Source organism: Hyperolius riggenbachi, chromosome 7, assembly GCF_040937935.1.
Source record: "Hyperolius riggenbachi isolate aHypRig1 chromosome 7, aHypRig1.pri, whole genome shotgun sequence".
Taxonomy (NCBI): Eukaryota; Metazoa; Chordata; class Amphibia; order Anura; family Hyperoliidae; genus Hyperolius; species Hyperolius riggenbachi.
In genome coordinates, this window is record NC_090652.1 from 243523289 (window position 1) to 243549630 (window position 26342).

Consider the following 26342-nt stretch of genomic DNA (forward strand, 5'->3'; position numbering starts at 1 on the left):
TTCTGATGGGGAGTTCAGCTCCATAGAAAAGACTGTGTAGAGTATGGCTCTCATACTACATTAAGGGTGGTAAGATTGGTCTGTGATCTTTCATTTTCCAAAGACTATAGTCTGATGTGTGTATGAGCCTTTAGTTTAGTGATCAATGGAAAACCTTGAGGGCCACTGCCTTACATACACATTTATGCCTGTCCCCAACATGGGACAAAACCACACCCCAATGGAAATCCAAACTGATAGAAGCTACATAGCTTGGATAACCATCTATTACTGAGGAAACGGAACAATTTTACCATTTACTGGAAATGACAAATAAAATGGCTTTTTAGTGACTGTGGCCCATATGCAATGAACTTTTTCTGCTAAATGACATTTTTAAACTGGTCATTAAAATGCCTTTTAAAAGGACTCCGAGCAGTAAATAAAAACAAAATCTGAACTTACCTGGGTCTTTCTCCAGCCCCCACCGTAGGTCGGGAGGTCCTTCGGCGTCCTGGCTCCTCTCCCAGGCCCTGCTCAGAAATGGCTCCTGGCGACACCGGGACCGAGTGTCGGGGTCCCTCTTCCGGAAACATTACTTCAGTCGTCATCACGGCGGATGGCGTGGTGACGACTGAAGTCATCTTTCCGGAAGAGGGAGCTAGACACTCGGTCCCAGTGTCGCCAGGAGCCATTTCTGAGCAGGGCCTGGGAGAGGAGCCAGGACGCCGAGGGACCTCCCGACCTACGGTGGGGGCTGGAGAAAGACCCAGGTAAGTTCAGATTTTGTTTTTATTTACTGGTCAGAGTCCCTTTAAGCCACCTAAAAGCAAGAAAATACTCAAAATAATTTTGATAGTACTTTCTCACCTACTTTTCAGTGCTTAGGAGTTGAAAAGAACTGGAAAGTTATTTTAAATAGAAGATGAAAAATTATCGCCTAGGAGGCCGTATATATCAATTCCATTTTAAATATTTCTTCTATCATACAGTATAAAGTTAGGTCTTAGAAGTTAAAATCATCAAACATTTAAATTAAAGGACCCTGCCGTGGTCTAGTGATCACCGCTGGTCCTTGTTGTCCCCAAATGATAGTGTGGCTTTTGCAGTGACAACTGTTGTCCAAAATGCTCCCCTCCATAAGTGCACAAACCCCTCATGGGGAGGAGTGGATGGCCTGCTATGCCCTTCCCTCATCCAGACTGGGAAGGAGTGGTGAGATGCAGCTCAGCCAGGAACCATCATTCATTTCCAGCATTTGGACAAATCCATTTAATGGCAGGAAATTTTGACATTCGTTTGTTTCTGTTAGAGTCGCCATGGAATGGCAGTGTAACACATGCACATAAAAGGGTCTGAAACATGCTGAAAAGACCCTAAAATATGGAAATCATACCGCCAGGGAGGTTAATCGCTCAAGTATCAGCTCAGGAATCTCCTCTCCCATGGCAGAGAAGCTAATTTGTAATCACAGGAGGTTAACAATAGGTCTGCCTCCATGAAAGCAGGAAGTAGTAACACTGCAGATTTTAGGATTTGTATCAGCTGTAACAAATGTTTTTCTTTAAATGTTATTATGCTGTTGCGTATTTTTGAGAGCAGATAGGAAGTTCTGAGTTCAGGTCCAAATAAGACGTAAGAGCAAACATTCAAACAATTCCTTTTTAACCTTCCAGGCCAGGCAGACCCCTGACTAACAAAACAGTCTTGATTCAACAGAAAAATACAGTACAATTATTTTGGCCTTTATACAGCTGTTCTGGGCAGATGGAAGGGGTTGCTTTTGATAAGCGCTAGATATCTATCTGTAGGCCTGCACAGGGCTTGTGGAACTGGCAATACAGGGTAACTAGACTTTATTCTTTAGACAAGCATATATAGCTCAAGTCTCTTCATACTCTGAGGAAGTAATCTTTCATTAAAAATGAAAGACTAGCAATCAGAAGCAGACAGCTCGCTTCACGGCATGTGAGGTGCACGATCAAACGCGCCCATCACAAAATGTTGGCTGGTGTTTGGAAAGTGTGTCCAGGATGGAATGACAGCATAATTCAGCAAAGCTGGAAGCTAGAAAATGAATGCTGACTGAATGCCAGGACTGCAGCCAAGCGCAATACAAATAGGATACATATCTAGTGTCAGCTCTTATTTACTGGAACACGAACACACAAAGGAAAGCATGTTCTGCTCATTATAGATCAACATCCACAGTGTTACCACCATATGAATGTTAAGACTGTATTACAAAAAAAATATGCCCCTGGGGGTACTCACCTTGGGAGGGGGAAGCTTCTGGATCCTAATGAGTCTTCCCCCTTGCTCCTCCGTCCCACAGTGATCTTTCACTGCCCCTCCGAATGTATAGCCGACAATTTGTCAGGCTGTGCAATATTTACCTTTTCTGCCTCCAGCAGGGGCGCTGTTGTGGCTCTCCACTCGGAAATAGCCGATCCCAGTCGGGTTTGCTGTACTGCACAGGTGATTTGCGCCTGCGCAGTAGTGCGGACCCGACTGGAATCGGCATTTTCCGCCTGTTTTGGAACAGAGAGCCGCTACAGCGCTGGAGTCGGGAAGGAAACAGGCAGCCTATTGAGCCAATGAAAGTGCGTGGATAACGTCCTTTAAAGTGATTGGACCCGCAGGGGCTCAGGGCAGGACGAGTGGAGCTCTAGTCATTGCCAATTAGCAGGCATAAGTTTATAGCATTCGCTATGCTACTCTGATAATGCATGCCAACTCAGATATGACATGCTAACTCCGATACGGCACGCTATTTGTTATAGTGAATCAACCCCATGATATTTATCTGAAGAGAGATATGAGATATATATTCCTCCTTTCTTTAATTCATTTTGAATACTTACCTTATTCCTGAATCCTCCAGGAGTGCACACATTCCAGCGCTGGATCCCTGTAAACATATTTGACATGAGCTTGTCTATTATGTTTCTTGTGGCCACGCTCCCATCGTGCATGAGCACATCTGGACTAGGCATGCATGAGTGAGGTCCATGCATACCCAGTAGAATAAGGCCATTTATGCATGTTTTTTTCTTCTTCATGAGCTTAGTTCTACTGAGCATATGTGGACAATACTCGCACATGCCCAGTACAGATGTGATCGTATGCAGCCAGATGAGGGTCCTGTAGCTCAAAGAGGATCTGGAAAGCCTATGGACCATCAAGAGACTTGCTAGAGACTAGTAAGGTAAGCATTAATTTTTCCTCTCGATGTCACAAGTTTGCTTAATCCTAACTCCAAAACCTATCCCCTTATCTCAATAGTTCTGAGCTTAACCCTAAATAACACCTTAAAGAGACACTAACATAAAAAACTCCCCTGGGGGGGTACTCACCTCGGGTGGGGGAAGCCACGGGATCCTAATGAGGCTTCCCACGCCGTCCTCTGTCCCACGGGGGTTTCGCTGCAGCCCTCCGAACAGCCGCGACTGTCAATTCAATATTTACCTTTGCTGGCTCCAGCGGGCGCGCTGTGGCTGCTTTCGGCTCCAAAGTAGACAGAAATACCCAATCTCAGTCGGGTCCGCTCTACTGCGCAGGCGCCGGAGACTTGTGCCTGCGCAGTAGAGCGGACCCGACGGCGATCGGTTATTTCCGCCTACTTCGGAGCCGACAAGGTAAATATTGACGTCTCCGCTGTACGGAGGGGTGCAGCGAGACCCCCGAGGGACGGAGTGGGAAGCCTCATTAGGATCCTGAGGCTTCCCCCACCCGAGGTGAGTACCCCCCAGGGGACGCTTTGACGTTACAGATTCTCTTTAAAACTTCCCCTTCAATGATCAAGCCTTTATCCAATCCTAAAATTAACCCTCAACAAGCTGAATTAACAACTTATGTTTGAAAGGTTTTATGGGAACAAGTTCAGAAGGCTAAATGTTTCAATACTGTAAAACCACCACTTATACCCAGTCTATAAAGTTAGCAGAGATTATTTTCCCTAACTAATAGTTTGCGCATATGAAGTTGTGATCTGTTCAAAATGTAACTGATGTTCGGCACCTTTACACTACAAGCAAACTCAAACCCAAATCTCAATTGGCCATTATGTATGTGGGCTAATCTATTTATCCATGTAAACAGATGTGTATGCCTTGTCTACACTATGGGCTGTAAATGTACCCCAATTTATCATAGCTCCTCATTCTCAGGATTGGGAGAAGAAAACACTGTCACCTATGTCTAAAGTGGCTGCTATTGAAAAGATTTCTCATGTTAAGATGATTTTTCTTGTTTAAGTGCAACAAAGTAATGAGAAGAGAGACGTCAACTGCAGTATGGAACCTAATAATAGCGGAGATCTTCAGCTGTTTCAAGAGAAGACTTATCCAAAAGAAAATCTTTCCGCTGAATGGAGAAACCCTTTGAGAGCTTCAGTCCTGTGTCCCTCTGTAATGAAGCATAGTTAGTGTAGGCCATTTCAGAATTGGCAGCAAAGGCACTTACCTGAGACAAGAAAACTCAGTAGGTTCTCTGCCTCTTGTTTGATTCGTCTCTCGGAGATTCAGCCTGCATTACTTTCAGCTTCACACCATTCACGGTCTTTCCATGTAATGTGGCAATGGCTTCATTCGCACTGGATAAATCTGAATATTTGACATAACCAATATTTTTCCCAGGTACAAGATAAATGTCAAGGAGATTGCCAAACCGACTGAAGAGGGGAAAAGAAGAAAAAAAAAAAAAACAAGTGCGTCACAATCAACCGAAATTTGCAAGATCACAAACCAAGCACTGGTGTCTGAAAATAGAATAGATGGATTTTCTACATACGCATAAAAACCTAGTTACTGTAGAATGGTGATGATCAGCAGAAACTAGATCCATATTTTATAAGCGTTTACCGCGTTTTCATGATTGCCATTGCTGATATACGTTCATTAATCAGCTAGTTATGATCACCTTATTATATTTATAACAATTTTGACTTTAGTGAAGCTAGGCAAAATAGGAGGTTCTTTCCCCAAACTATAGTTACCGTACTTTTTCTCCCCAAAAAACGGGCAGAAAAAGTCCCTGCGTCTTACACGGCAAAGGCAGGGAATCCCCGACTTACGAACACCCGCCGATACGAACCGCGACCCGCCGTCGGGGATTCCATGCCTGTGCGTCCTGCTATGGCCTCTCCTCCCCCTCCTTGTGTCCCCAACGTGTGCGCTCGGGCCCCCCTAATTGAGAAGCGGCAGCTGCTTACCTCCTCCATCTTGCCCGCGGCGATTGAAGACATCCGGCTTCTGTCGGGCGGCTTCCTCTAGTGCCGGCTTGTAATGACGCGTCATCGACGGGCAAGATGGAGGAGGTAAGCAGCTGCCTCTTCTCAATTAGAGAGGGACCCGACGAGAACACACAGACAGGACACGAGGAGGGGGGCAAGCAGGGGGGACCCGGCGATCACACACGGGGGCAGAAACACGGGGGGCAGACACACATGAGGGCCAGAAACCTGGGGGCAGATACATGGGGGCCAGAAACCTGGGGGCAGACACATGGGGGCCAGAAACCTGGGGGCAGACACATGGGGGCCAGAAACCTGGGGGCAGACACATGGGGGCAGACACCTGGGGGGGGGGGGCAGACACCTGGGGGCAGACACATGGGGGGCAGGCACATGGGGCAGCCACATGGGTCAGACAGCAGGACACAGGAGGACGCCATTTGGGGGAGGTCATGTACAAGACGCTCCTGAAATATGGACGCACCAGGTTTAGTTTATATCTTTTTTTCCCTGGACTTTGCCCTCTAAACCTGGGTGCGTCATATTCCGGAGCGTCTTATACGGCGCGAAATACGGTAGCTACTTTATGCAAACACCAGAATTTTAAAAAAAATTCTTAAAAACGTGTTTCTGTGCGTTTTGACGTTCCTATCATGGTACAATTTGTTTTATTTTTTTTGTACCACAAATCGCCAGAAAAAAAAAAAAAAAAAAAAAAAAAAAAGACACAGAATACTGCAAGAAAAAACAAAACAACAAAAAACTGCGTTTGTCAAGTGATATTCTTGCACACCCATCACCTCTAACGCAAATACAGGAAAAATGCAGCATGGACTGCGTTTGTGTGCAAATCACATCAGTGGAAAGGGTGTACCGCAATTGCCATGATAAAATGCTGTGTCCTTGTGCTTTGCAGATTACAAAATGGTCAGCAAAGCACACTCCATGCAAAGCTCACTCTTCCATACTGTGTAGGGAGTTTTGCAAGGTAGCAGGGAGTAAAAGACCCCCACCGCGGGTCTCCCGAGAGCAGGGAGTAAAAGACCTCCACCGCGGGTCTCCCGAGAGCAGGGAGTAAAAGACCCCCACCGCGGGTCTCCCGAGAGCAGGGAGTAAAAGACCTCCACCGCGGGTCTCCCGAGAGCAGGGAGTAAAAGACCCCCACCGCGGGTCTCCCGAGAGCAGGGAGTAAAAGACCCCCACCGCGGGTCTCCCGAGAGCAGGGAGTAAAAGACCCCCACCGCGGGTCTCCCGAGAGCAGGGAGTAAAAGACCCCCACCGCGGGTCTCCCGAGAGCAGGGAGTAAAAGACCCCCACCGCGGGTCTCCCGAGAGCAGGGAGTAAAAGACCCCCACCGCGGGTCTCCCGAGAGCAGGGAGTAAAAGACCCCCACCGCGGGTCTCCCGAGAGCAGGGAGTAAAAGACCCCCACCGCGGGTCTCCCGAGAGCAGGGAGTAAAAGACCCCCACCGCGGGTCTCCCGAGAGCAGGGAGTAAAAGACCCCCACCGCGGGTCTCCCGAGAGCAGGGAGTAAAAGACCTCCACCGCGGGTCTCCCGAGAGCAGGGAGTAAAAGACCTCCACCGCGGGTCTCCCGAGAGCAGGGAGTAAAAGACCTCCACCGCGGGTCTCCCGAGAGCAGGGAGTAAAAGACCTCCACCGCGGGTCTCCCGAGAGCAGGGAGTAAAAGACCTCCACCGCGGGTCTCCCGAGAGCAGGGAGTAAAAGACCTCCACCGCGGGTCTCCCGAGAGCAGGGAGTAAAAGACCTCCACCGCGGGTCTCCCGAGAGCAGGGAGTAAAAGACCTCCACCGCGGGTCTCCCGAGAGCAGGGAGTAAAAGACCTCCACCGCGGGTCTCCCGAGAGCAGGGAGTAAAAGACCTCCACCGCGGGTCTCCCGAGAGCAGGGAGTAAAAGACCTCCACCGCGGGTCTCCCGAGAGCAGGGAGTAAAAGACCTCCACCGCGGGTCTCCCGAGAGCAGGGAGTAAAAGACCTCCACCGCGGGTCTCCCGAGAGCAGGGAGTAAAAGACCTCCACCGCGGGTCTCCCGAGAGCAGGGAGTAAAAGACCTCCACCGCGGGTCTCCCGAGAGCAGGGAGTAAAAGACCTCCACCGCGGGTCTCCCGAGAGCAGGGAGTAAAAGACCCCCACCGCGGGTCTCCCGAGAGCAGGGAGTAAAAGACCCCCACCGCGGGTCTCCCGAGAGCAGGGAGTAAAAGACCCCCACCGCGGGTCTCCCGAGAGCAGGGAGTAAAAGACCCCCACCGCGGGTCTCCCGAGAGCAGGGAGTAAAAGACCCCCACCGCGGGTCTCCCGAGAGCAGGGAGTAAAAGACCTCCACCGCGGGTCTCCCGAGAGCAGGGAGTAAAAGACCTCCACCGCGGGTCTCCCGAGAGCAGGGAGTAAAAGACCTCCACCGGAGGTCTACGCCATCTTCCAACATACTTGCATAGGATGCATTCATATTCACTGCTAGCATAGGTACCAGGAAATTACATTGACTTGCCAGTTTCTTGGAATAGGTGTAACCCACCAGGTCCCTTTCAATTCTGCTCGGAGATCATTTAACCCTTATAAACATCACAACATTAACATGTCATACACCAGTATGACCACACTGCCAGACACACAAATGCAGCCGCCATAGCAGGAAAAGAACGCTTACCAGAACACGTCTTCTACAATCTCTTGTGGTAGCGGTTGAGGATTGAATACAACAAACAGTCTTTCCTTGCACTGGGCATCACCAGAAGCCTTCTTTTTGTATGCTGGAAGAGTAGCGTCTGTCTGAATCTGAGGCGTGATGGGGGAGGCATATCCTCGATCATAGGCCTGAAGACAAAACATAGTCACTTTGAAAACCCTGCTGAATACTTCTAAAACCAAGCAGGCAGTTCAACACAATTTACTTCACAGCAAGTGGAGGAAAAGGGCCTCAAGATTTTAACTCTTCAACGCAGAACCACATAATCTGTGGTGAAGCTTCAGTAGTTAGTTTGTACATTTTTACACCACTTAATTCTGATCACAGACCTTTTAAAGAGGAACTGTCGAGAAAATCTTAAAATTTAAAACCCATACAAATAAGTACCTTTCTCCCAGAGTAAAATGAGCCAAAAATTACTTTTCTCCTATGTTGCTGTCACTTACAGTGGGTAGAAGAAATCTGACATTACTGTCAGGTTTTGGGCTAGTCCATCTCTTTATGGGTTATTCTCAGCATAGCCTTTATTCTTTATAAAGACATTCCCTGAAAATGATTAATACAAAAATGCTGTCCAGCCTCCCTGCTCACTATTTAGGCAGTTGGACGGAGCAACTGCCATTCACTAAGTGCTTTTAAAAATAAAAAAAGAAAACCCTGAGATCCCCCCCCCCAATGAGAAAATGGGCTAGTCCAAAACCTGTCGTTAATGTCAGATTTCTACTACTTACTGTAAGTGACAGTAACATAGGAGAAAAGTAATTTATGGCTCATTTTACTCTGGGAAAAATGTACTTTCTACTTGTATGTGTTTTAAATTTTAAAATTTTCGCGACCATTCCTCTTAACTATTTGACATTCCTGGACGTGAAACTCACGTCCAGGAAGCCATGTGCGCTCCTGTGCGTCCACGCGGCCGATCGTGCGCGCTCCCAGCCGGCGGTTTGTTAGCCAGTGAATCGGGCAACGGTGCCCAATCACTGATTCCTCTCCCCCGCAGAAAAAGCGACAGCTTCTCTCGGAAGCTACGCTTTTTCTGCTTCCTATGTCGCTCTAAGCGTACGTGGTACGCTTAGAGTGACGTCACTGTAAACAACTCATGGCTGCCATCTTGTGGCCAAAAAGTAAACTACATCTAAATGTTAAATAAAAATACACATATTTACAAAAAAAAAAAATACAATTTCAATCCCACCCTCCCAAAAAATACCCACATAAAATGTTTAATAAAAAAAAACAAAAAAACATTACAATAAAAAAAAAAAAAAAAAAAAAAAAACACAAATATTTACCTAAGGGTCTAAACTTTTTAAATATCTATGTAAAGATGAAATATTTTTTTTTTTATTATTATTATAAGCTCGTAAATAGTGATGAATGCAAAACGGAAAAAATGCACTTTTATTTCCAAATAAAATATTGTCGCCATACATTGTGATAGGGACATAATTTAAATGGTGTAATAACCGGGACAAATGGGCATATACAATACGTGGGTTTTAATTATGGAGGCATGTATTATTTTAAAACTATAATTGCCGAAAAGTGAGAAATAATGATTTGTTTCCGGTTTTTTCTTATTCTTCCTTTTAAAATGCATTTACAGTAAAGTGGCTCTTAGTAAAATGTACCCCCCAAAGAAAGCCTAATTGGTGGCGGAAAAAACAAGATATAGATCAGTTCATTGTGATGAGTAGTAAAGTTATAGGCTAATGAATGGGAGGTGAACATTGTTCGGATGCATGAAGCGAAAAACGACTGAATGCGAACTGGTTAAGGACACCTGAAATGAGAAGGATGTGGAGGCCGCCATATTTTCCTTTTAGACAAAGCAAATTGATTACTTTTAGCCACAGACTCTGAAAAAGCATGCAGATCAGATATTCGACTGAACTTTGACTGAATTTACCACATACTTGTTACAGATTGATGATTCAGACACTACTGATGCATGAAAGATTAGTATTCTTTAAAAAAAAGGTAACAAATATGGCAGCCTCTAGACATGAGCTCCGCAGTTCTGATCCCGCATTCTGAACGAAACTGCAGCCTCAGCGGGTGGGGGTGTTGACACACCCTTGTCGCTGCCTATAGCCGATGCGCTCCACGTCACAGTCCATCATCTTCTGTCTCCAAACACAGAATGAGGAAGTATTGGAGTGATGTGGAACAGGACATGGTAAGTATCGGCTATAGGCAGTAACAAGGGATAATTTGCATATTCAGCACTGATGCACTGTGGGACACCTCAGTGCTCACTTCAACCTGGATAATCACAGATACCTCCTGTGTTAAGAAGGGAAATTTCTGAAAACCAGTTATGTCCTCCCATCAGATTGTGCTGCCCTCCGACTGACGAAGCCAATAACGCTATTGCAGCCCCAGCTGACGAATAATTGTTGCAGTAATTAATATGCATGCGCAGGACACATCAGTCAGCATAATCCAACACTTCCCTGCGCCATTTTATATAACATATTAGACAATAGATGAATTGCAATGTAAATGTATTAAAAAAAAACAAGACCCTCAATGATTTATGATTCATTTATCATAGTTTGAGGCTGCTAGCATTTGTGGGGTAGGATTTAAACCAGGTAAAGGTTTAGTCTATATCAGGTGGATTGCACACCGTTCAGAATTTTCAGAAATTTCAAGTGCTCAGCTGTGAGGATAGTGTCATAGCGGCAGCAGTGGACACCATTTTCAGGGTGCACTTTTACTAAAGTGGGAGGATGGCAGGTTCTTAATCAGGGCTGTGGAGTCAGAGTTGAGGAGTCAGAGTCAAAGCAATTTTGGGTGCCTGGAGCCGGTGGCTTCATAAACTGAGGAGTCGGAGTCAGATGAGTCGGAGCCATTTTGGGTAACTGGAGTCAGAGTTTGAGTCAGAGGTTTCATAAACTGAGGAGTCGTATGATTTTTGTACTGACTCCACAGCCCCGTTCTCAATTCTTGCCAGGGTTAAGCTACAAGAGGGACTTGTATGAAACATTCATTAAAGAGGAATTTTACTGAATATAATGAATACAAATTGCTTATTTTTTAAAACCCATTCATTTATAAAATTGTAGTCGATCTTAGCCCAATGTAAAATCTAACCCCAACAATTTACAGTCTTCATTGTAGAACAGATGGCGGCATCTTTACTGCTGCCAATGTGAATAACTGTGGGAGGTTTTATTTTTTAATAGTGCAGTGAGCAGGAACTTCAGTTCATTTCCCAAAGTGCTCTGGGGCAGAGGGCTGCCTGACATTGTCTAAGCTAAACATCACTAGGAGGGTGCGGTTACCTATTCATATACAGCAATATATTGATTAAAAGAAAGTTTCCGATGCTTAAACCAGAGAAGAATTCATTTGAAAAATGGGTAGTGTGATTAAAGGGAAGGTCCAAGCAAAATAAAAAAATGAGTTTCACTTACCTGGGGCTTCTACCAGCTCCATGCAGCCATCCTGTGCCCTTATTGTCACTCACTGCTGCTCCAGTCCTCCACTGGCAGCTTGCCGACCTCGGACATTTTTACGCATTCCCGCTAGTGCAGGATCATCAACACATACATTTTTACGCGTTAGTGGTTCAATGCGTAAAAATTTACGCATTAAACCAGTAACGCGTAAAAATGTATGTGTTGATGTTCCTGCACTAGCCGGAATGCGTAAAAATGTACGCAATGCGTCCCGCCGACCTCCGAGGTCGGCAAGCTGCCAGCGGGGGACTGGAGCAGCAGTGAGTGAGTACGAGGGCAAAGGATGGCTGCATGGGGCTGGTAGAAGCCCCACGTAAGTGAAACTTTTTTATTTTGCTTGAACCTTCCCTTTAATATTTATTGTTCTGCTACGAGTCTTCTTGAAGAAAATAGTTTCCACTGAAATCTATGCAAGCATTGGGAAATTAATTAAGGAAAAAATATTCCACTATTGTAAGGGAAATGTATTCTGGCAAATACTTACAGAGGATGATGCTGGAAATTGCGGTGGAACTTGTGAGCCCCATACCATTGAATTTACCTGGGCAGCCACCATCTGAGAGGCCATTTTTCTAAGAAGACTGGAAGATAAGAGAGAGAGAGGGGGAAAAATAAATAAATAACTTCATTACTGTGACTAAACATACAGTAAATAAACTATTTTCTAATGACAGGCTGCTACAGACTGCTCTTAGTACACAGATGCAAATATAATTTGCTGCTCCAGCTCTCCTTAGCGGTGGATTCTCTCCTCACAGGGGTCAAGACTACCTGAGCTTCTGCTTTTACCCACTGCTGCTGGGCTCCCATAAAACATGAAGTTGTGTGCACACAGCGCTAGGGTGCATGTGCAGCTTAAAGAATCTGTACTATCTTTTTTTTTTCTACAAAACGTACCAATCAAGTTACTGTGATCTCCTGGATCCCTCTTTGCCGTTTCCCCCGCGATCCTGGCTCTTAATCGCCAGTTTTAGGCAGTGATTACAAACAATAAATGTGCCCGCTAACTAGGAGGTGTGCGTAAATTTTTTTGCTACTAATTATCCGTACTACACATACAAGTAATTATATTAAAAAAATTCCGCCTCAGTGTCACTTTAACTTTCATTTTATGTTTGAGACTAATGACAGGTAGTCTACATAGAGAAGCAATATAAAGAGGAAAGACATGCACCATCAGGCTGTACTTGAAGCAATTTTTTGTAATGCATTGTATTATTGCTGTGTTTCACTGTTGGAAGGCTCTGTAAGCCCATTCAGCAAGGTCTGAGGAGCCGTGAAGTGGGATTACAAGGGGTGGGCGCAGGGCCACAAAGGACAGCTCACTGCAGCAGCTACATGTTGGGATGCCCCTCAAACCTTGCTAAATGATAAAGAATTTGATGGGGGTCTTGTCTAGGCTGCAAGCAGGCTCTTTATAGGGTGTCGTGAAAGTCCATCCCTGCTACCCGTCACGCACGCAAGTTAACAGGCAGATGCTGGCAGGTCCCCTTGCGCCTCTTGCTCAATCCCTGCTGTGTTTGCCTTCTCCTGCTTTATGAAATGTGTGCGTCTTCTCCGGCTTTATTAAAGCATGTGTTGTCTGTATTTGCTGCTGCATGGGTAATGCTTTTATAGGCAAATGCAGGTGACACAGGACTTCAATAAAAGCCAGAGAGGACACACACAGTAGGGATAGAATAAGAGATGCAGGGGGACAGGGTTTTTCCTCTTTTTGTATACACACACACACTGGAAAAGGGGTCCCACAGAATACCGACAACCAAACTATTAAACACATGGGAAAATTGTGATAAGGTTAATCCACCCAAGACGACAGCAGCTTGTTACAAAGACAGTACTTACTCCGTGCCATCACCGCTATCATTTAAGTAAGTGACACCAAGGCGATTTCCAGGTGGGTACTCAAAGCCATGTAGCTTAAACTTGGCGTAAATGGCAGAGGAAATCTGCTGATATTGAACCACTGCCTGGGCTGAGAGAGGGAGAAGAAAAAAAAAAAAAAAAAAAGTAGCGATTACCATTTTAACTCAAACCAAAAGTTTAACAACTTGCAAAGAAAATATTTCAAGAATGTCAAAGAAATGGAAAAACACAGACCCAGGAGCACCGATGCTGGCTTCTACAGTTGAAGTGTGCCACGGTCCCACCCCTGTACCAAGGGGTCACAGTGATAAGTAGCTTCAATGACCGGCACCACACAAAAAGTGTTATAGCTCAATCAATTCATTCTGCCATCCAATCGCAACGACAGACTGCTGTTTCGACCATATCCTGGCCTTTGTCAAGTTGCAGATAACATACAAGATCACAGTGCTCATGTCAGACATATAGGAAATAAAACACACCCAAAATATCCCACAACCAATCCCAGCAGCTGAACATAAACGGACCTGATGGGAGACTGCATAGCCGTTAAGGCTACCCATCAGTAACAAAAATTCAAAAGCCAGCCTACCTATGGGGTGCAGCGCGAAACCGCCGCTCCAATAGCTGTATGATCCGCATCAGGGAGCTCATTACTCCGCCGACATCCTCCGTACAACCGGAAGTGATGTCATGGTCACATGACCTAATGCGGGCCAGTCACCGCTCCCCTCTGCCGTCCAATACAGTTGGAGCATAGTGCAAGCGTAAAGGCAGTGGGTGGAGCGGCCAGAAAAGCGTAGCCATAGCTACCAATAATAAATATAAACACAGCATGCCGCTAACATACTCACACCCATCTCCATACGCCGCATACGGAATTCCGCTGCCCCATCCTATGGCAGGCTACTAGGATAGTCCAAGCTGCTAGGTATCTGTAAAATATAAATAAAAACAATCAGAACAAAGAAATAGAGTACAACACATAGTATAAATACACAGACAAAGCAAGTTAATATGATCTAGCCTAGATACAAAAGCACAAATCGTATTCTCTGTTTAAACCTGCCCTACCCATAGCATCAAGTCTTCTGATCCACCCCGCCTCCCTGCGCAGGAGCTCCTTCACACGATCACCTCCCCTCCAGGAGTAAGGAACCCCATCAATAGCCATAACTTTAAGTTGGGATACACTATGGCCACACTGTGTGAAATGTTCGGATACTGCTTGCCCAGTAGTATGAATCCTAATTGCGGACTTATGTGCAGAAATACGTGTTTTTAGACTGTGTGGTCATGCCCACATAGATATAACTACAGGGACACTTAAGTAGACAACATATGTGGAGTCACATGTATATCTTTCTTTAATATGAAAGGTGGTACCCATTGTTGGATGTTGGAATCTATTCCCACGCATGGCATTGCCACACATGTGGCATGACATGCAAGGGAACATACCAGGTTTGCCAACCGGAGCCCGTGCTCCAGAGGCATTCCTGACCCGCAGTTTATCTCTAACCGTGGGGGCCCGACGAAACGACATAAGGGGTGGGTATCGAAATTCGGGTACCCGAGGCAAACCGTCACGTAGAATGTACCAATGCTTGCGTAAACTCCTGGCCAATACATCGCTGCATACATTGTAAGTCGACACAAAAGGGATGCGGTTAAACGATCTCGATTTTGGTCGTCGGGTAACCGTCCGTGTATCCAAACATCCAACAGGATAACCCCTAGATTTAAACCTATTTGACATTTCAGCTTTGCGAGCCTCGCAAGCCTCAGTGTCACTTACTATCCTATCCACTCTTGCAAACTGACTACGGGGGATACTATTCTTAGTACCCTCAGGGTGGAAACTTTGATAGTGCAACGTGGAGTTCCTATCTGTGTGTTTAGTATACAAATCCGTGTAGATGGTATTGTTGCGTCGGCAAACCAAAACATCAAGGGATGGAATACAATCACGGCCCCAATTCACAGTGAGTTTTATCGGTGGACACTGCTATTTTGAATACAAGGGGCGTTTCTATGGCCAGAGACGTGGAACTGCCATGGGATCGAACGTGGCCCCCTCCTATGCAAATCTTTATATGGGGTTATTTGAGGAGACCTTTGTATACCTCAATCCCCTGTTCCGCCGACACTCTGTATGCTGGTGGAGATACATAGATGACGTGTTTTGCATATGGAGGGGGCCGCGTTCTACTTTGGACAATTTTGTCCAACAAATCCATCAGCAGTGTCCACCGATAAAACTCACTGTGAATTGGGGCCGTGATTGTATTCCATTCCTTGATGTTTTGGTTTGCCGACGCAACAATACCATCTACACGGATTTGTATACTAAACACACAGATAGGAACTCCACGTTGCACTATCAAAGTTTCCACCCTGAGGGTACTAAGAATAGTATCCCCCGTAGTCAGTTTGCAAGAGTGGATAGGATAGTAAGTGACACTGAGGCTTGCGAGGCTCGCAAAGCTGAAATGTCAAATAGGTTTAAATCTAGGGGTTATCCTGTTGGATGTTTGGATACACGGACGGTTACCCGACGACCAAAATCGAGATCGTTTAACCGCATCCCTTTTGTGTCGACTTACAATGTATGCAGCGATGTATTGGCCAGGAGTTTACGCAAGCATTGGTACATTCTACGTGACGGTTTGCCTCGGGTACCCGAATTTCGATACCCACCCCTTATGTCGTTTCGTCGGGCCCCCACGGTTAGAGATAAACTGCGGGTCAGGAATGCCTCTGGAGCACGGGCTCCGGTTGGCAAACCTGGTATGTTCCCTTGCATGTCATGCCACATGTGTGGCAATGCCATGCGTGGGAATAGATTCCAACATCCAACAATGGGTACCACCTTTCATATTAAAGAAAGATATACATGTGACTCCACATATGTTGTCTACTTAATTAAGTGTCCCTGTAGTTATATCTATGTGGGCATGACCACACAGAGTCTAAAAACACGTATTTCTGCACATAAGTCCGCAATTAGGAATCATACTACTGGGCAAGCAGTATCCGAACATTTCACAGTGTGGCCATAGTGTATCCCAACTTAAAGTTATGGCTATTGATGGGGTTCCTTACTCCTGGAGGGGAGGTGATCGTGTGAAGGAGCTCCTGCGCAGGGAGGCGGGGTGGATCAGAAGACTTGATGCTATGGGTAGGGCAGGTTTAAACAGAGAATACGATTTGTGCTTTTGTATCTAGGCTAGATCATATTAACTTGCTTTGTCTGTGTATTTATACTATGTGTTGTACTCTATTTCTTTGTTCTGATTGTTTTTATTTATATTTTACAGATACCTAGCAGCTTGGACTATCCTAGTAGCCTGCCATAGGATGGGGCAGCGGAATTCCGTATGCGGCGTATGGAGATGGGTGTGAGTATGTTAGCGGCATGCTGTGTTTATATTTATTATTGGTAGCTATGGCTACGCTTTTCTGGCCGCTCCACCCACTGCCTTTACGCTTGCACTATGCTCCAACTGTATTGGACGGCAGAGGGGAGCGGTGACTGGCCCGCATTAGGTCATGTGACCATGACATCACTTCCGGTTGTACGGAGGATGTCGGCGGAGTAATGAGCTCCCTGATGCGGATCATACAGCTATTGGAGCGGCGGTTTCGCGCTGCACCCCATAGGTAGGCTGGCTTTTGAATTTTTGTTACTGATGGGTAGCCTTAACGGCTATGCAGTCTCCCATCAGGTCCGTTTATGTTCAGCTGCTGGGATTGGTTGTGGGATATTTTGGGTGTGTTTTATTTCCTATATAATGTCTGACATGAGCACTGTGATCTTGTATGTTATCTGCAACTTGACAAAGGCCAGGATATGGTCGAAACAGCAGTCTGTCGTTGCGATTGGATGGCAGAATAAATTGATTGAGCTATAACACTTTTTGTGTGGTGCCGGTCATTGAAGCTACTTAAGAATGTCAAAGAATAAAAAACAAAGAAAAACAGAACAGGGCAGTACTACTTGTACAACTTACTGTAACTCGTGTAAGGATCCCTCTGGAGGAGCTCACAGAACTCAAGGCCTGGAATAAGGTCACACAGGTGGGTTATCTGTTCTTGATTAAGTGGTACCCGGGACACAACGTTAAGTCGTTTAGATATGCCTTCCTGGTTCCTTGCATCTGCGCCTTTATCATAAGAACCATAATCATATTGATCTTTAGAAAGGGAAAAGAAGACAAAAGGATAATCACATATAGATCTGTAGGACAACAATGGGAAATCATTTAAGAACTGATTCACACCATTTTCTAAGCAGACAGTGAAAGTGGTAAATTAACTTGAACTTTTGTACTACTGTAGTATGAAGCTCAATTCCACAATCAAAAGTCATGAAACTGCTGCACAGCAGTGATGAATGTCTGTTAAACAAGGTGTGTATGAGGATCTGCAGATATCATAGACTATGAATGCATTTTGCAGGAATAGATCTTTTGCAGATACTGATCTTTTGAATGTGTGCAGCATCTTGCAAAGATTTCTATCTGATGGGGAGTTCAGCTCAACAGAATAGACTGTGTAGAGTATGGCTCTCATACTACATGGAAGGGGGTAAAATTGGTCTGTGATCTTTCATTTTCCAAAGACTATGGTCTGATGTGTGTATGCACCCTAAGGGGAGGACCCTGAGCTTGGGAGGCTACAATCTTGACAGGAGTGAAGACACCGGTATGGTGACAAAGTAGCTAGCAGATAAGGCAACAGGTCAGTTGACATCTGGTGCAGAAGTTGAGGTGTCTGAAGGGAAAGGAGAACAAGCTGTATGCTTGTCTAAAGATGTGCATTTCAACCTCCCCAGCGTTATGGACAAGCTGAGCTCGTTCAGAGACGCTAGAGGGCACCGCTCAGGCCACGCTGGGCCGATTTGAATATTTATTTATTTATTTATTTTTTTTAAACACGCAGCAAGCACTTTGCTTGCTGCGTGTCCTACCCGATCGCCGCTGATCCGCCGCTACCCGATGCGAAAGAGGGCTCCCCCCCCATGCGCAGTCTGTCCAATCGCCGCCAGGCTGCGCTTTGGGGTGGATCGGGAGTCCCTGTGATGTCACGACGTCCATGACGTCATTCCGTTTGTCGCCATGGCGATGGGGGAAGCCCTCAAGGAAATCCCGTTCAAAACGGGATTTCCTTATGGGTGTGATCGCCGACGGCGATCGGAAGGGTGGGAGGGAAGGAGCAGGAAGGGGCGAATCATGTAGCTAGCGCTAGGATAGAGGATACCTGAGGTGACATGATGATAGACGTGTATGTACAGTGCCTAGCACACAAATAACTATGCTGTGTTCTTTTTTCTCTCTCTCCCTGAAAGAGTTAAATATCAAGTATGTAAGTGGCTGACTCAGTGCCAGGAAGTGGCTAGTGTGACCCTCACTGATAAGAAATTCCAACTATAAAACACTTTCCTGCACAAGTATGCAGAGCTCGACTAACGGGCAGGTTACACACCTTGCATTCAAAACAGGTACAGTAAAAGGGGCGTTAGCTTCAGCATAAGTTGTGCACAAATTATCCCTAATATACTCTCCTACGGCGGTGACGTGCCCCAACAGGAGAGAAACTAAAAACTAATCTAGCAGTGAAACATATCAAAAAGTGAAGCATGTTCAAACAATGAAAATTGTCCAAAAAAGAGAAAAAAGGGTTAAAACCTCAAACTAATGTAACAGTGAAGCATATTCAACAGTGAAACATATCCAACAGTGAGCCCTAGCTAGTCTAAAATTAAAATCATAATCCTTACCTGGTGCAGCTAGCCATAAATGGTATACACATTTGTTCAAAAGACAGCAAGCAATGGGCAGCGCGCACAGGCTGCAAGTGAAGTGAAAGCTCCAGAGATATGCCCAGCCCCTTGGGGCTAAATACATACCTTGAATACAAATCAGATGCAAATTATGTGCTAACACTAATCTAAATTCTAAAATTTGAATGCAAGCTGACACCCCTGGAGGCAGCTAGCCTGAAGTATACTTAAGTTTTGTACAGCAGAAGGAAATGGCAGCGCTTCCAAACAGACGCTGCACCCGAATTGACTACCTGCACAAGTATGCAGAGCTCTGCTGTACAAAACTTAAGTATACTTCAGGCTAGCTGCCTCCAGGGGTGTCAGCTTGCATTCAAATTTTAGAATTTAGATTAGTGTTAGCACATAATTTGCATCTGATTTGTATTCAAGGTATGTATTTAGCCCCAAGGGGCTGGGCATATCTCTGGAGCTTTCACTTCACTTGCAGCCTGTGCGCGCTGCCCATTGCTTGCTGTCTTTAAAACACTTTCCTAGCAGAAAATGGCTTCTGAGAGCAAGAAAGAGGTAAAAACTTTCATACCTGATATTTAACTGTTTCAGGCAGAGAAAAAAAAAAAAAAGGAACACAGCATAGTTATTTGTTTGCCAGGCACTGTACATACACATGTCTATCTCATGTCACTTTGGGTATCCTTTAAGGGTGCGTGGAAAGTCTTCAAGGTTAGGAGTTTGACAGAGATTTGGAAGAGGGTTCCAAAGGAGTGAAGCTCATGAAGTCTTCTAAAATTCTCAAAAGCAATCACAGATTTAGATTCTAATAAAAGATCCTAAATACCTCAGTGTAAATGTGAACCGCAGCAGTCACAATATCACCTCCACTCTAGTTTATAAGTTCCGGGTCACCCATGTTGCATAAATCTCTATCTATCTATCTAAAAATGCCTGACAATCAGGTGGAAGGAGAGGTATATGGTCCTAATCTGTCACTCAAATACCATCATAATAAGTAGAGGATTTCTGACAGTCTAAGGAAAGCATACTTATCTGACAGCAAATCGGATTAGCAGGGGTACATTACTACTGCAATTTACAACAAGTATGAGGTGTTTTCTGGATGACTGCTAGTCTACTAGGAGAAGGAGACAACCAGCTGGTTAACAGATTACATTTGTGAATGGACTGGGCTTTAAAGTCAATGGGAACTGTGAAAAATCAAAAATAAATAAGGCAGATACTTACCCAAAGAGAAGGAAGGCTAAAGGTGCATACACACATCCGACCATAGTCTTTTGAAAAATGAAAGATCACAGACCAATTTTAGCCCCTTCCATGTAGTATGAGAGCCATACCTACACAGTCTATTCTATGGAGCTGAACTCCCCATCAGACAGAAATCTTTGCAAGATGCTGCACACAAAGATGCTGTAGACATTCAAAAGATCAGTATCTGCAAAAGATCTGTTCCTGCAAAATGCATTCATAGTCTATGATATCTGCAGATCACCATACACACCTTGTTTAACAAACATTCATCTGCAGATCAGATCCACCAGGATGGATTTTCAGATCTGCAGATGATTGTGTGATCTGCAGATGAATGTCAGTTAAACAAGGTGTGTATGATCTGCAGATATCAGACTATGAATGCAATTTGCAGGAACGGATCTTTGGCAAGAACAGATCTTTTGCAGATACTGATCCGTTGTGTCTGTACAGCATCTGTGTGTGCAGCATCTTGCAAAGATTTTTTTTCTGATGGGGAGTTCAGCTCCATAGAAAAGACTGAGGCAGGGAACACACTTGACTGTTTTCGTATGCGTTTTCTGCACAGAAAAACTGAGAACTCATGTTAATCAATGGGCTAGAACACACTTAATATTTTGTTCGCGCGCAGAAAAAAAAAACTGACATTCTGCATCCTGATTCTGCACATTTTGTCAGCTTTTTGTATCAATTACATCAGCGGCTATGAAAAAAACGCATGCGTTTTTCCTGAATAGAAACACTTGGAGTGCAGAAAAAGTATGCAGGAAAACGCGCGTAGAAAACTGAAAGACAAGTGTGTTCCCTGCCTGAAGGTATGGCTCTCATACTACATGAAGGGTGGTAAGATAGGTCTGTGATCTTTCATTTTCCAAAGACTATAGTCTGATGTGTGTATGTGGCCATACTCTACAAAGTCTATTGTGCTGAACTCCCCATCAGACAGAAATCTTTGCAAGATGCTGTACACATGCAAAAGATCAGTATCTGCAAAAGATCAGTATCTGCAAAAGATCAGTATCTGCAAAAGATCAGTATCTGCAAAAGATCAGTATCTGCAAAAGATCAGTATCTGCAAAAGATCAGTATCTGCAAAAGATCAGTATCTGCAAAAGATCAGTATCTGCAAAAGATCCATTCCTGCAAAATGCATTCATAGTCTATGATATCTGCAGATCATCATACACACCTTGTTTAACAGACAATCTGCAGATATCATAGACTATGAATGCATTTTGCAGGAATGGATCTTTTGTGGGAACAGAGCTTTTGCAGATACTGATCTTTTGAATGTACTACAGCATCTTTGTGTGCAGCATCTTGCAAATATTTCTGTCTGATGGGGAGTTCAGCTCCATAGAATAGACTGTAGGTAGGGCTCTCATACTACATGGAAGGGGGTAAAATTGGTCTGTGATCTTTCATTTTCCAAAGACTATGGTCTGATGTGTATGCACTCTTAGGGTTCTATAGAGCCTCCCTGCTCCACTCTCGGTCCCATCGATGCAGCTACAGCTCCATACTGCACCTGTACGGAGCTGCCTGTCTTCCGGAGCACTCGGGGCTCCCGAAGCCTCTTTCAGGGGCAGAAAGCAGTATTTGACCAATTTGGTAGAATACTGCTACCGCCAGCACTGGAATGAGGAATCCATGAGAAGAGCGGAAGGCGCTATAGGACCCAGAGCCTTCCCTCAAGTATCTGGCTGGTTTTTTTTTGTGTGTGTTTTATACACAGTTCCCATTGACTTTAATATCACAGTTCCTGACCAAGGCTTCATGTGGCTATTTTTACCTCCCACCTCATTTAAAAAAAAAAATGCCAGGAACAGTTGTGTCAGGGGTGATGCACAGCAGTGGCTGTACGTACTGTCCAGGCATGGGCGAACATTCGGATTTGGGTGAATCCGGATAGTTGCTATCTGGATTCACCCAGTAATGCTGTGCGGGGGGGGGGGGGGGTCAAGCTTACCCTTCTGAGGTCTTCTTTGTCCGTCCCTCGTTGCCTCCCACCATGCGTTCCACTCGGCGCTCTTGTGACTACAAACCCTTCCTCCTTCCGGGTTGGAGGAGGAAGTGTTTGTAGTCACGTGAGCACCGAGTGGAACGCATCGCATCGTTAGAGGCGACGAGGGACGGACAAAGAAGACGTCAGAAGGGTAAGCTTGACATCCCCCGCCGCACAGCATTACTGGGTGAATCCAGATAGCAAATATCCGGATTCACTTGAATCCGAATTTTTGCCCATGCACGATACTGTCACTGGGACACACTGGACTCCAAATTATTTTAAATTGTCTGATCAATCAAAATGCGATTGGGTAAACTGGGAAATCTGCTGTAATTTAGTCATTTCCTGCTTTGAGCAATACAGAACAACAAATGTCATTCATTTCTTGTGGATTGGTATACAAATGGTGTGGTAGGATTCCACCAGGAAAATGACAGCTTGAATCACTGCTTAGAAAATAAATACCAGTAAACAAGCACACCATCTTCTCTGTTTACATATTAGCTGTGAGGAGAACACTAATGAAAACAAACGTTACTGCAAATCATTTGATAAGCTAGCAGCTGAAGATAAATATATATATGCTTCTAAAAACATGTTTTGCGCATTAGGGAAGGTCAATGACATGCAAAGAATTTCGTGTTGGTGCAGCATTATGCAAATATATGCAGCGTAAAATTAACCAATCAAATCCTGCTGAGGGAAAATTCGATTACCGTAGTCCATTTTCAAGCTGCATACATTTTCATAAAAAAAAAAATTGGCATAATCCTGCATCAACTTGAAATTATTTGCATCTCATTGAACATTTCTATTGCACTTCAGGACCTCTACCCTCTGTACAAGGTATGGAGAGCATCTCTGTGACAACGTCCAGAAAGGGGTTTTCTTGTCCCTGTTAACCCCAAAATAAGTCAAGTGACATATGCCCAAGTTTTTTTTTTTTTTAAACAAGCTACACTGCTGCTAGGGGAGTAGCCTAATCTTTGTAGCATACATGGAGACAGCAGATCACTTCCCCACCACCTGTTTTATCACTTCTGCACAATATAAAAATTCCTTCTACCAGCTTCTCATTATGTTACAGAAGTAGCATGGTTCATATTGCATAATACAGCACTTGTGTGCAGTTGCCTTTGCACAATAACAGGATCTAATGAAAATCATTCTGTATCATAACAGGCTATTGGTTCTCAGTAAGACTATACTGATGGCTGTACTGCCCTATTCCCATAACTGGGGCTGTATATAGAATGGGCCTTCTCCAAATATCTACATAACCTTCAAAAATCAGCGGAGAGTATACACAGCATGATGTAATGGCAAAACTAACCCAACTGCACATAAGAATACAAGGCGGAGGACGGTTCTTGCAGCAGAGGCTCCATGTGACGAGAGGAGCTGGACGGGTGGTAATCTGCAGTATCCGATGAGGATCCTTTATTTTTAGGCTCTGCCAGAATCGCCTTAAAATCTGTAAAAAGGTAATAAAAGGCAGACGTTAGACAGATAGTCTTATGGATTATTGACAAAAATGTTCATTGTAAAAAGTTTACTGATATTTCAATCATGTTAGAGACTGAAGCGAACAAAAATTGCTGTTTTTACATGCTAGTTCGATTCAGTCCTCTCATTATATCTAAACCAACGCATCCTTGCCACAAAACAAGCGCATTAGACTCCCCAAATCCCTGGGGGGCAATCCGGCCGGCGCAGAGCTTTCAGCTGCAGCTCTGCCTCTCCTGATATCAATCGCCGTGGATCGGCGCCTCTACCCGCCCCTCTCACTCTTCCTTCACAGAGAGGGGCGGGGGAGAGGTGGAGATCTGCATGGCGATTGACGGCAGGAGAGGCGGAGCTACAGCAGAAAGCTCTGCCTCTCAGCGCAGCAGAATCCACGACCAAGTTGGTTGTGGATGTTTTCCCAGGGATTTGGGGGGTCTAAAGCGCTCGTTTTGCGGCAGTTTACATCTAATGAGACTTCTGAAGCGAACTAGCAAGTAAAAATAGCAATTTTTGTTCTCTTCAGAACCTCTCTAACTTAAAGCAGACCAAATTTTTCATTTAGACAGAGTGGAATAGGGTTACAGTTTCTGGTCATATTACTATCTGTACCCATTGCCTACACTGTACCAAGCCCATCCCCCTTACTAATTTCTCTCTCTCTCTTTTTTTTTTTTTTTTTTTTTTTTTTTAACCTTATTTTCTTATCCAGTCCTCTTCAAGAGTAACTGTCAGGCTGCAGAAGCTAATTTAAACCTCTATTCTCCTGTGTTAAACAGTTTAGAAGGAAGCCAAAAAGGCAATAGTGAAGATAAAAATCTCTCTTACCTTTGATGTGTGCTTATCAGAAAAGCTGTTAGACCTAAGAGGACGCAAGCCGCATACTATACTGCAAAGCATTCTGGGGCCCTCCCCTCGGCTGCTAATGAGACGTTACAGCAGCTTGTAATCAGTCCAGCGCGTAGCACTGATAAATCTCCGGGCAGAGTACACTGCAGGAGTCAGCTATTGTTCCTAGCCACATGGCTCATTAATATTCACTGCACACTGTGTTATTCAGTACGAGCTTTTCTGTGATCAGGAAGCAGGCAGGACATGACGACACATTTGACAGAAAAACATGGAACCTGCCATGAGCTGTCAGGAGCATCAATCTCTGCATATACTATATAAAAATTCTGTGAAGTACAAACGTGGACAGTGAAATGCATATGTAATGTAAGTACAGCCAATCTTTAGCTACTGATATATGTGTTTATTTTCTCTGAGACCTTATACCTAACAGCTCCTCTTTCAGCATTAAATTCTAAGCTGATTCGCTGCATCCCCGCAGCAGATCGAGTTATTATGGTCCAGAATTAGTCCAGCAAAGGTCCACGGCTTTGCAGGACGCAGATTTTGCTGCCTGGGGAGGCAGAGCTGTGCCTCCTCTCCAGTCAATCTCCGCCTCTCTCAGTGAAAGAAGACAGAGGGGTGTGGAGGGGCAGATATTGACTGGAGAAGGCAGAGCTACTCTGCACATCTCTGCCTCTACCGGGAAGAAAAAAAAAAAAAAATCTGCGATCCCTGGAACTTTGCAGGGCTATAAATCACATGTTCTGCTGCGGGGGATGTGGCGAATCCGCTTCAAATTTCATGCTGAAGAGGACTGAATTAAAAAAAAAAAAAAAAAAAAAAAAAAAAAAAAACACAGCAACTTCAGTGTCTCTAAGTGGACAGCAAATTGTTAAATTAAGAAGTATCATACAGTTACACCTGCCAGACCCTGAATTACATCTCCCTCAGAGTTGCGACAATAGTAGAAGGAGGAATAGTGTTTAGTGCGGCAGCAGGGAGAGCAGTCATTCGATTCTCCCAGTGCCCTCCTCACCGGCAACACGACAATATGTATGCAGGCTCTGGGTCATATGCTCTTCCTGTTCCTCTCATGATATTCTGGTTCCAGTGCCGTCATCCCCGCAAGAGCTTTTCGACCGATTGATCGAATAAAGCTCCGAGTATCCTCTGAAGCCCGAGTGCTTCCCAAGACGGGCTGCTCCATACTGCGCATGCATAAGAGCGCTCTCACACACCTGCATTCACAGTACAGAGTCGCCCATCTTCAGGAGCACTCGAAGCCTTCAATGGCAGTAGATTTGAATGGGGATGAACAAGGGGACTATGAATGGGAAGGCTCTATTAGATCCAGTGCCTCCCCTCTCCATAGACAAGTCTTTTTTTTTTTTTAATCTCACTTAACATTTACTTGTGAACCTCCCCTAAAGGGATAGCCTAGATCCCTGGCAGACACAGTGCTTGCTGGGAGATGTCGTTCCCACTGATGTGATTACATTTCCTGTCCAGGAGATGTAACCACTGTTGCTTTAGAAGGGAGCACTATCTGGAGCTCCAAAAAGGCATACATTTAAAATAGAAGCAGCCAAACTGCTGAAAGTCCGGGATGGCATTAATGCTACACCCCTCTGAGTTGTAACATGGCTTAAAAATACAGTTCAAAAAACAATATTCACATCTGCAAGCCCTTAAAAC

General features: G+C 44.9%; 1 protein-coding gene across 1 annotated transcript in view; it reads right to left on the reverse strand.

Moving 5' to 3' along the window:
* The window catches only part of RBM45 (RNA binding motif protein 45), a 38848-nt gene that overhangs the window by 7776 nt on the left and 4730 nt on the right, over positions 1–26342 (reverse strand). Inside the window, exons 4-9 of the mRNA XM_068245436.1 lie at positions 23644–23784; positions 17265–17447; positions 13231–13360; positions 11870–11966; positions 7880–8046; positions 4444–4651 (exon numbers count right to left, since the gene is read on the reverse strand). Coding sequence (XP_068101537.1) covers positions 4459–4651; positions 7880–8046; positions 11870–11966; positions 13231–13360; positions 17265–17447; positions 23644–23784 — 911 coding nt within the window. The 3' untranslated portion in view covers positions 4444–4458. The remainder of the gene's footprint in view (positions 1–4443; positions 4652–7879; positions 8047–11869; positions 11967–13230; positions 13361–17264; positions 17448–23643; positions 23785–26342) is intronic.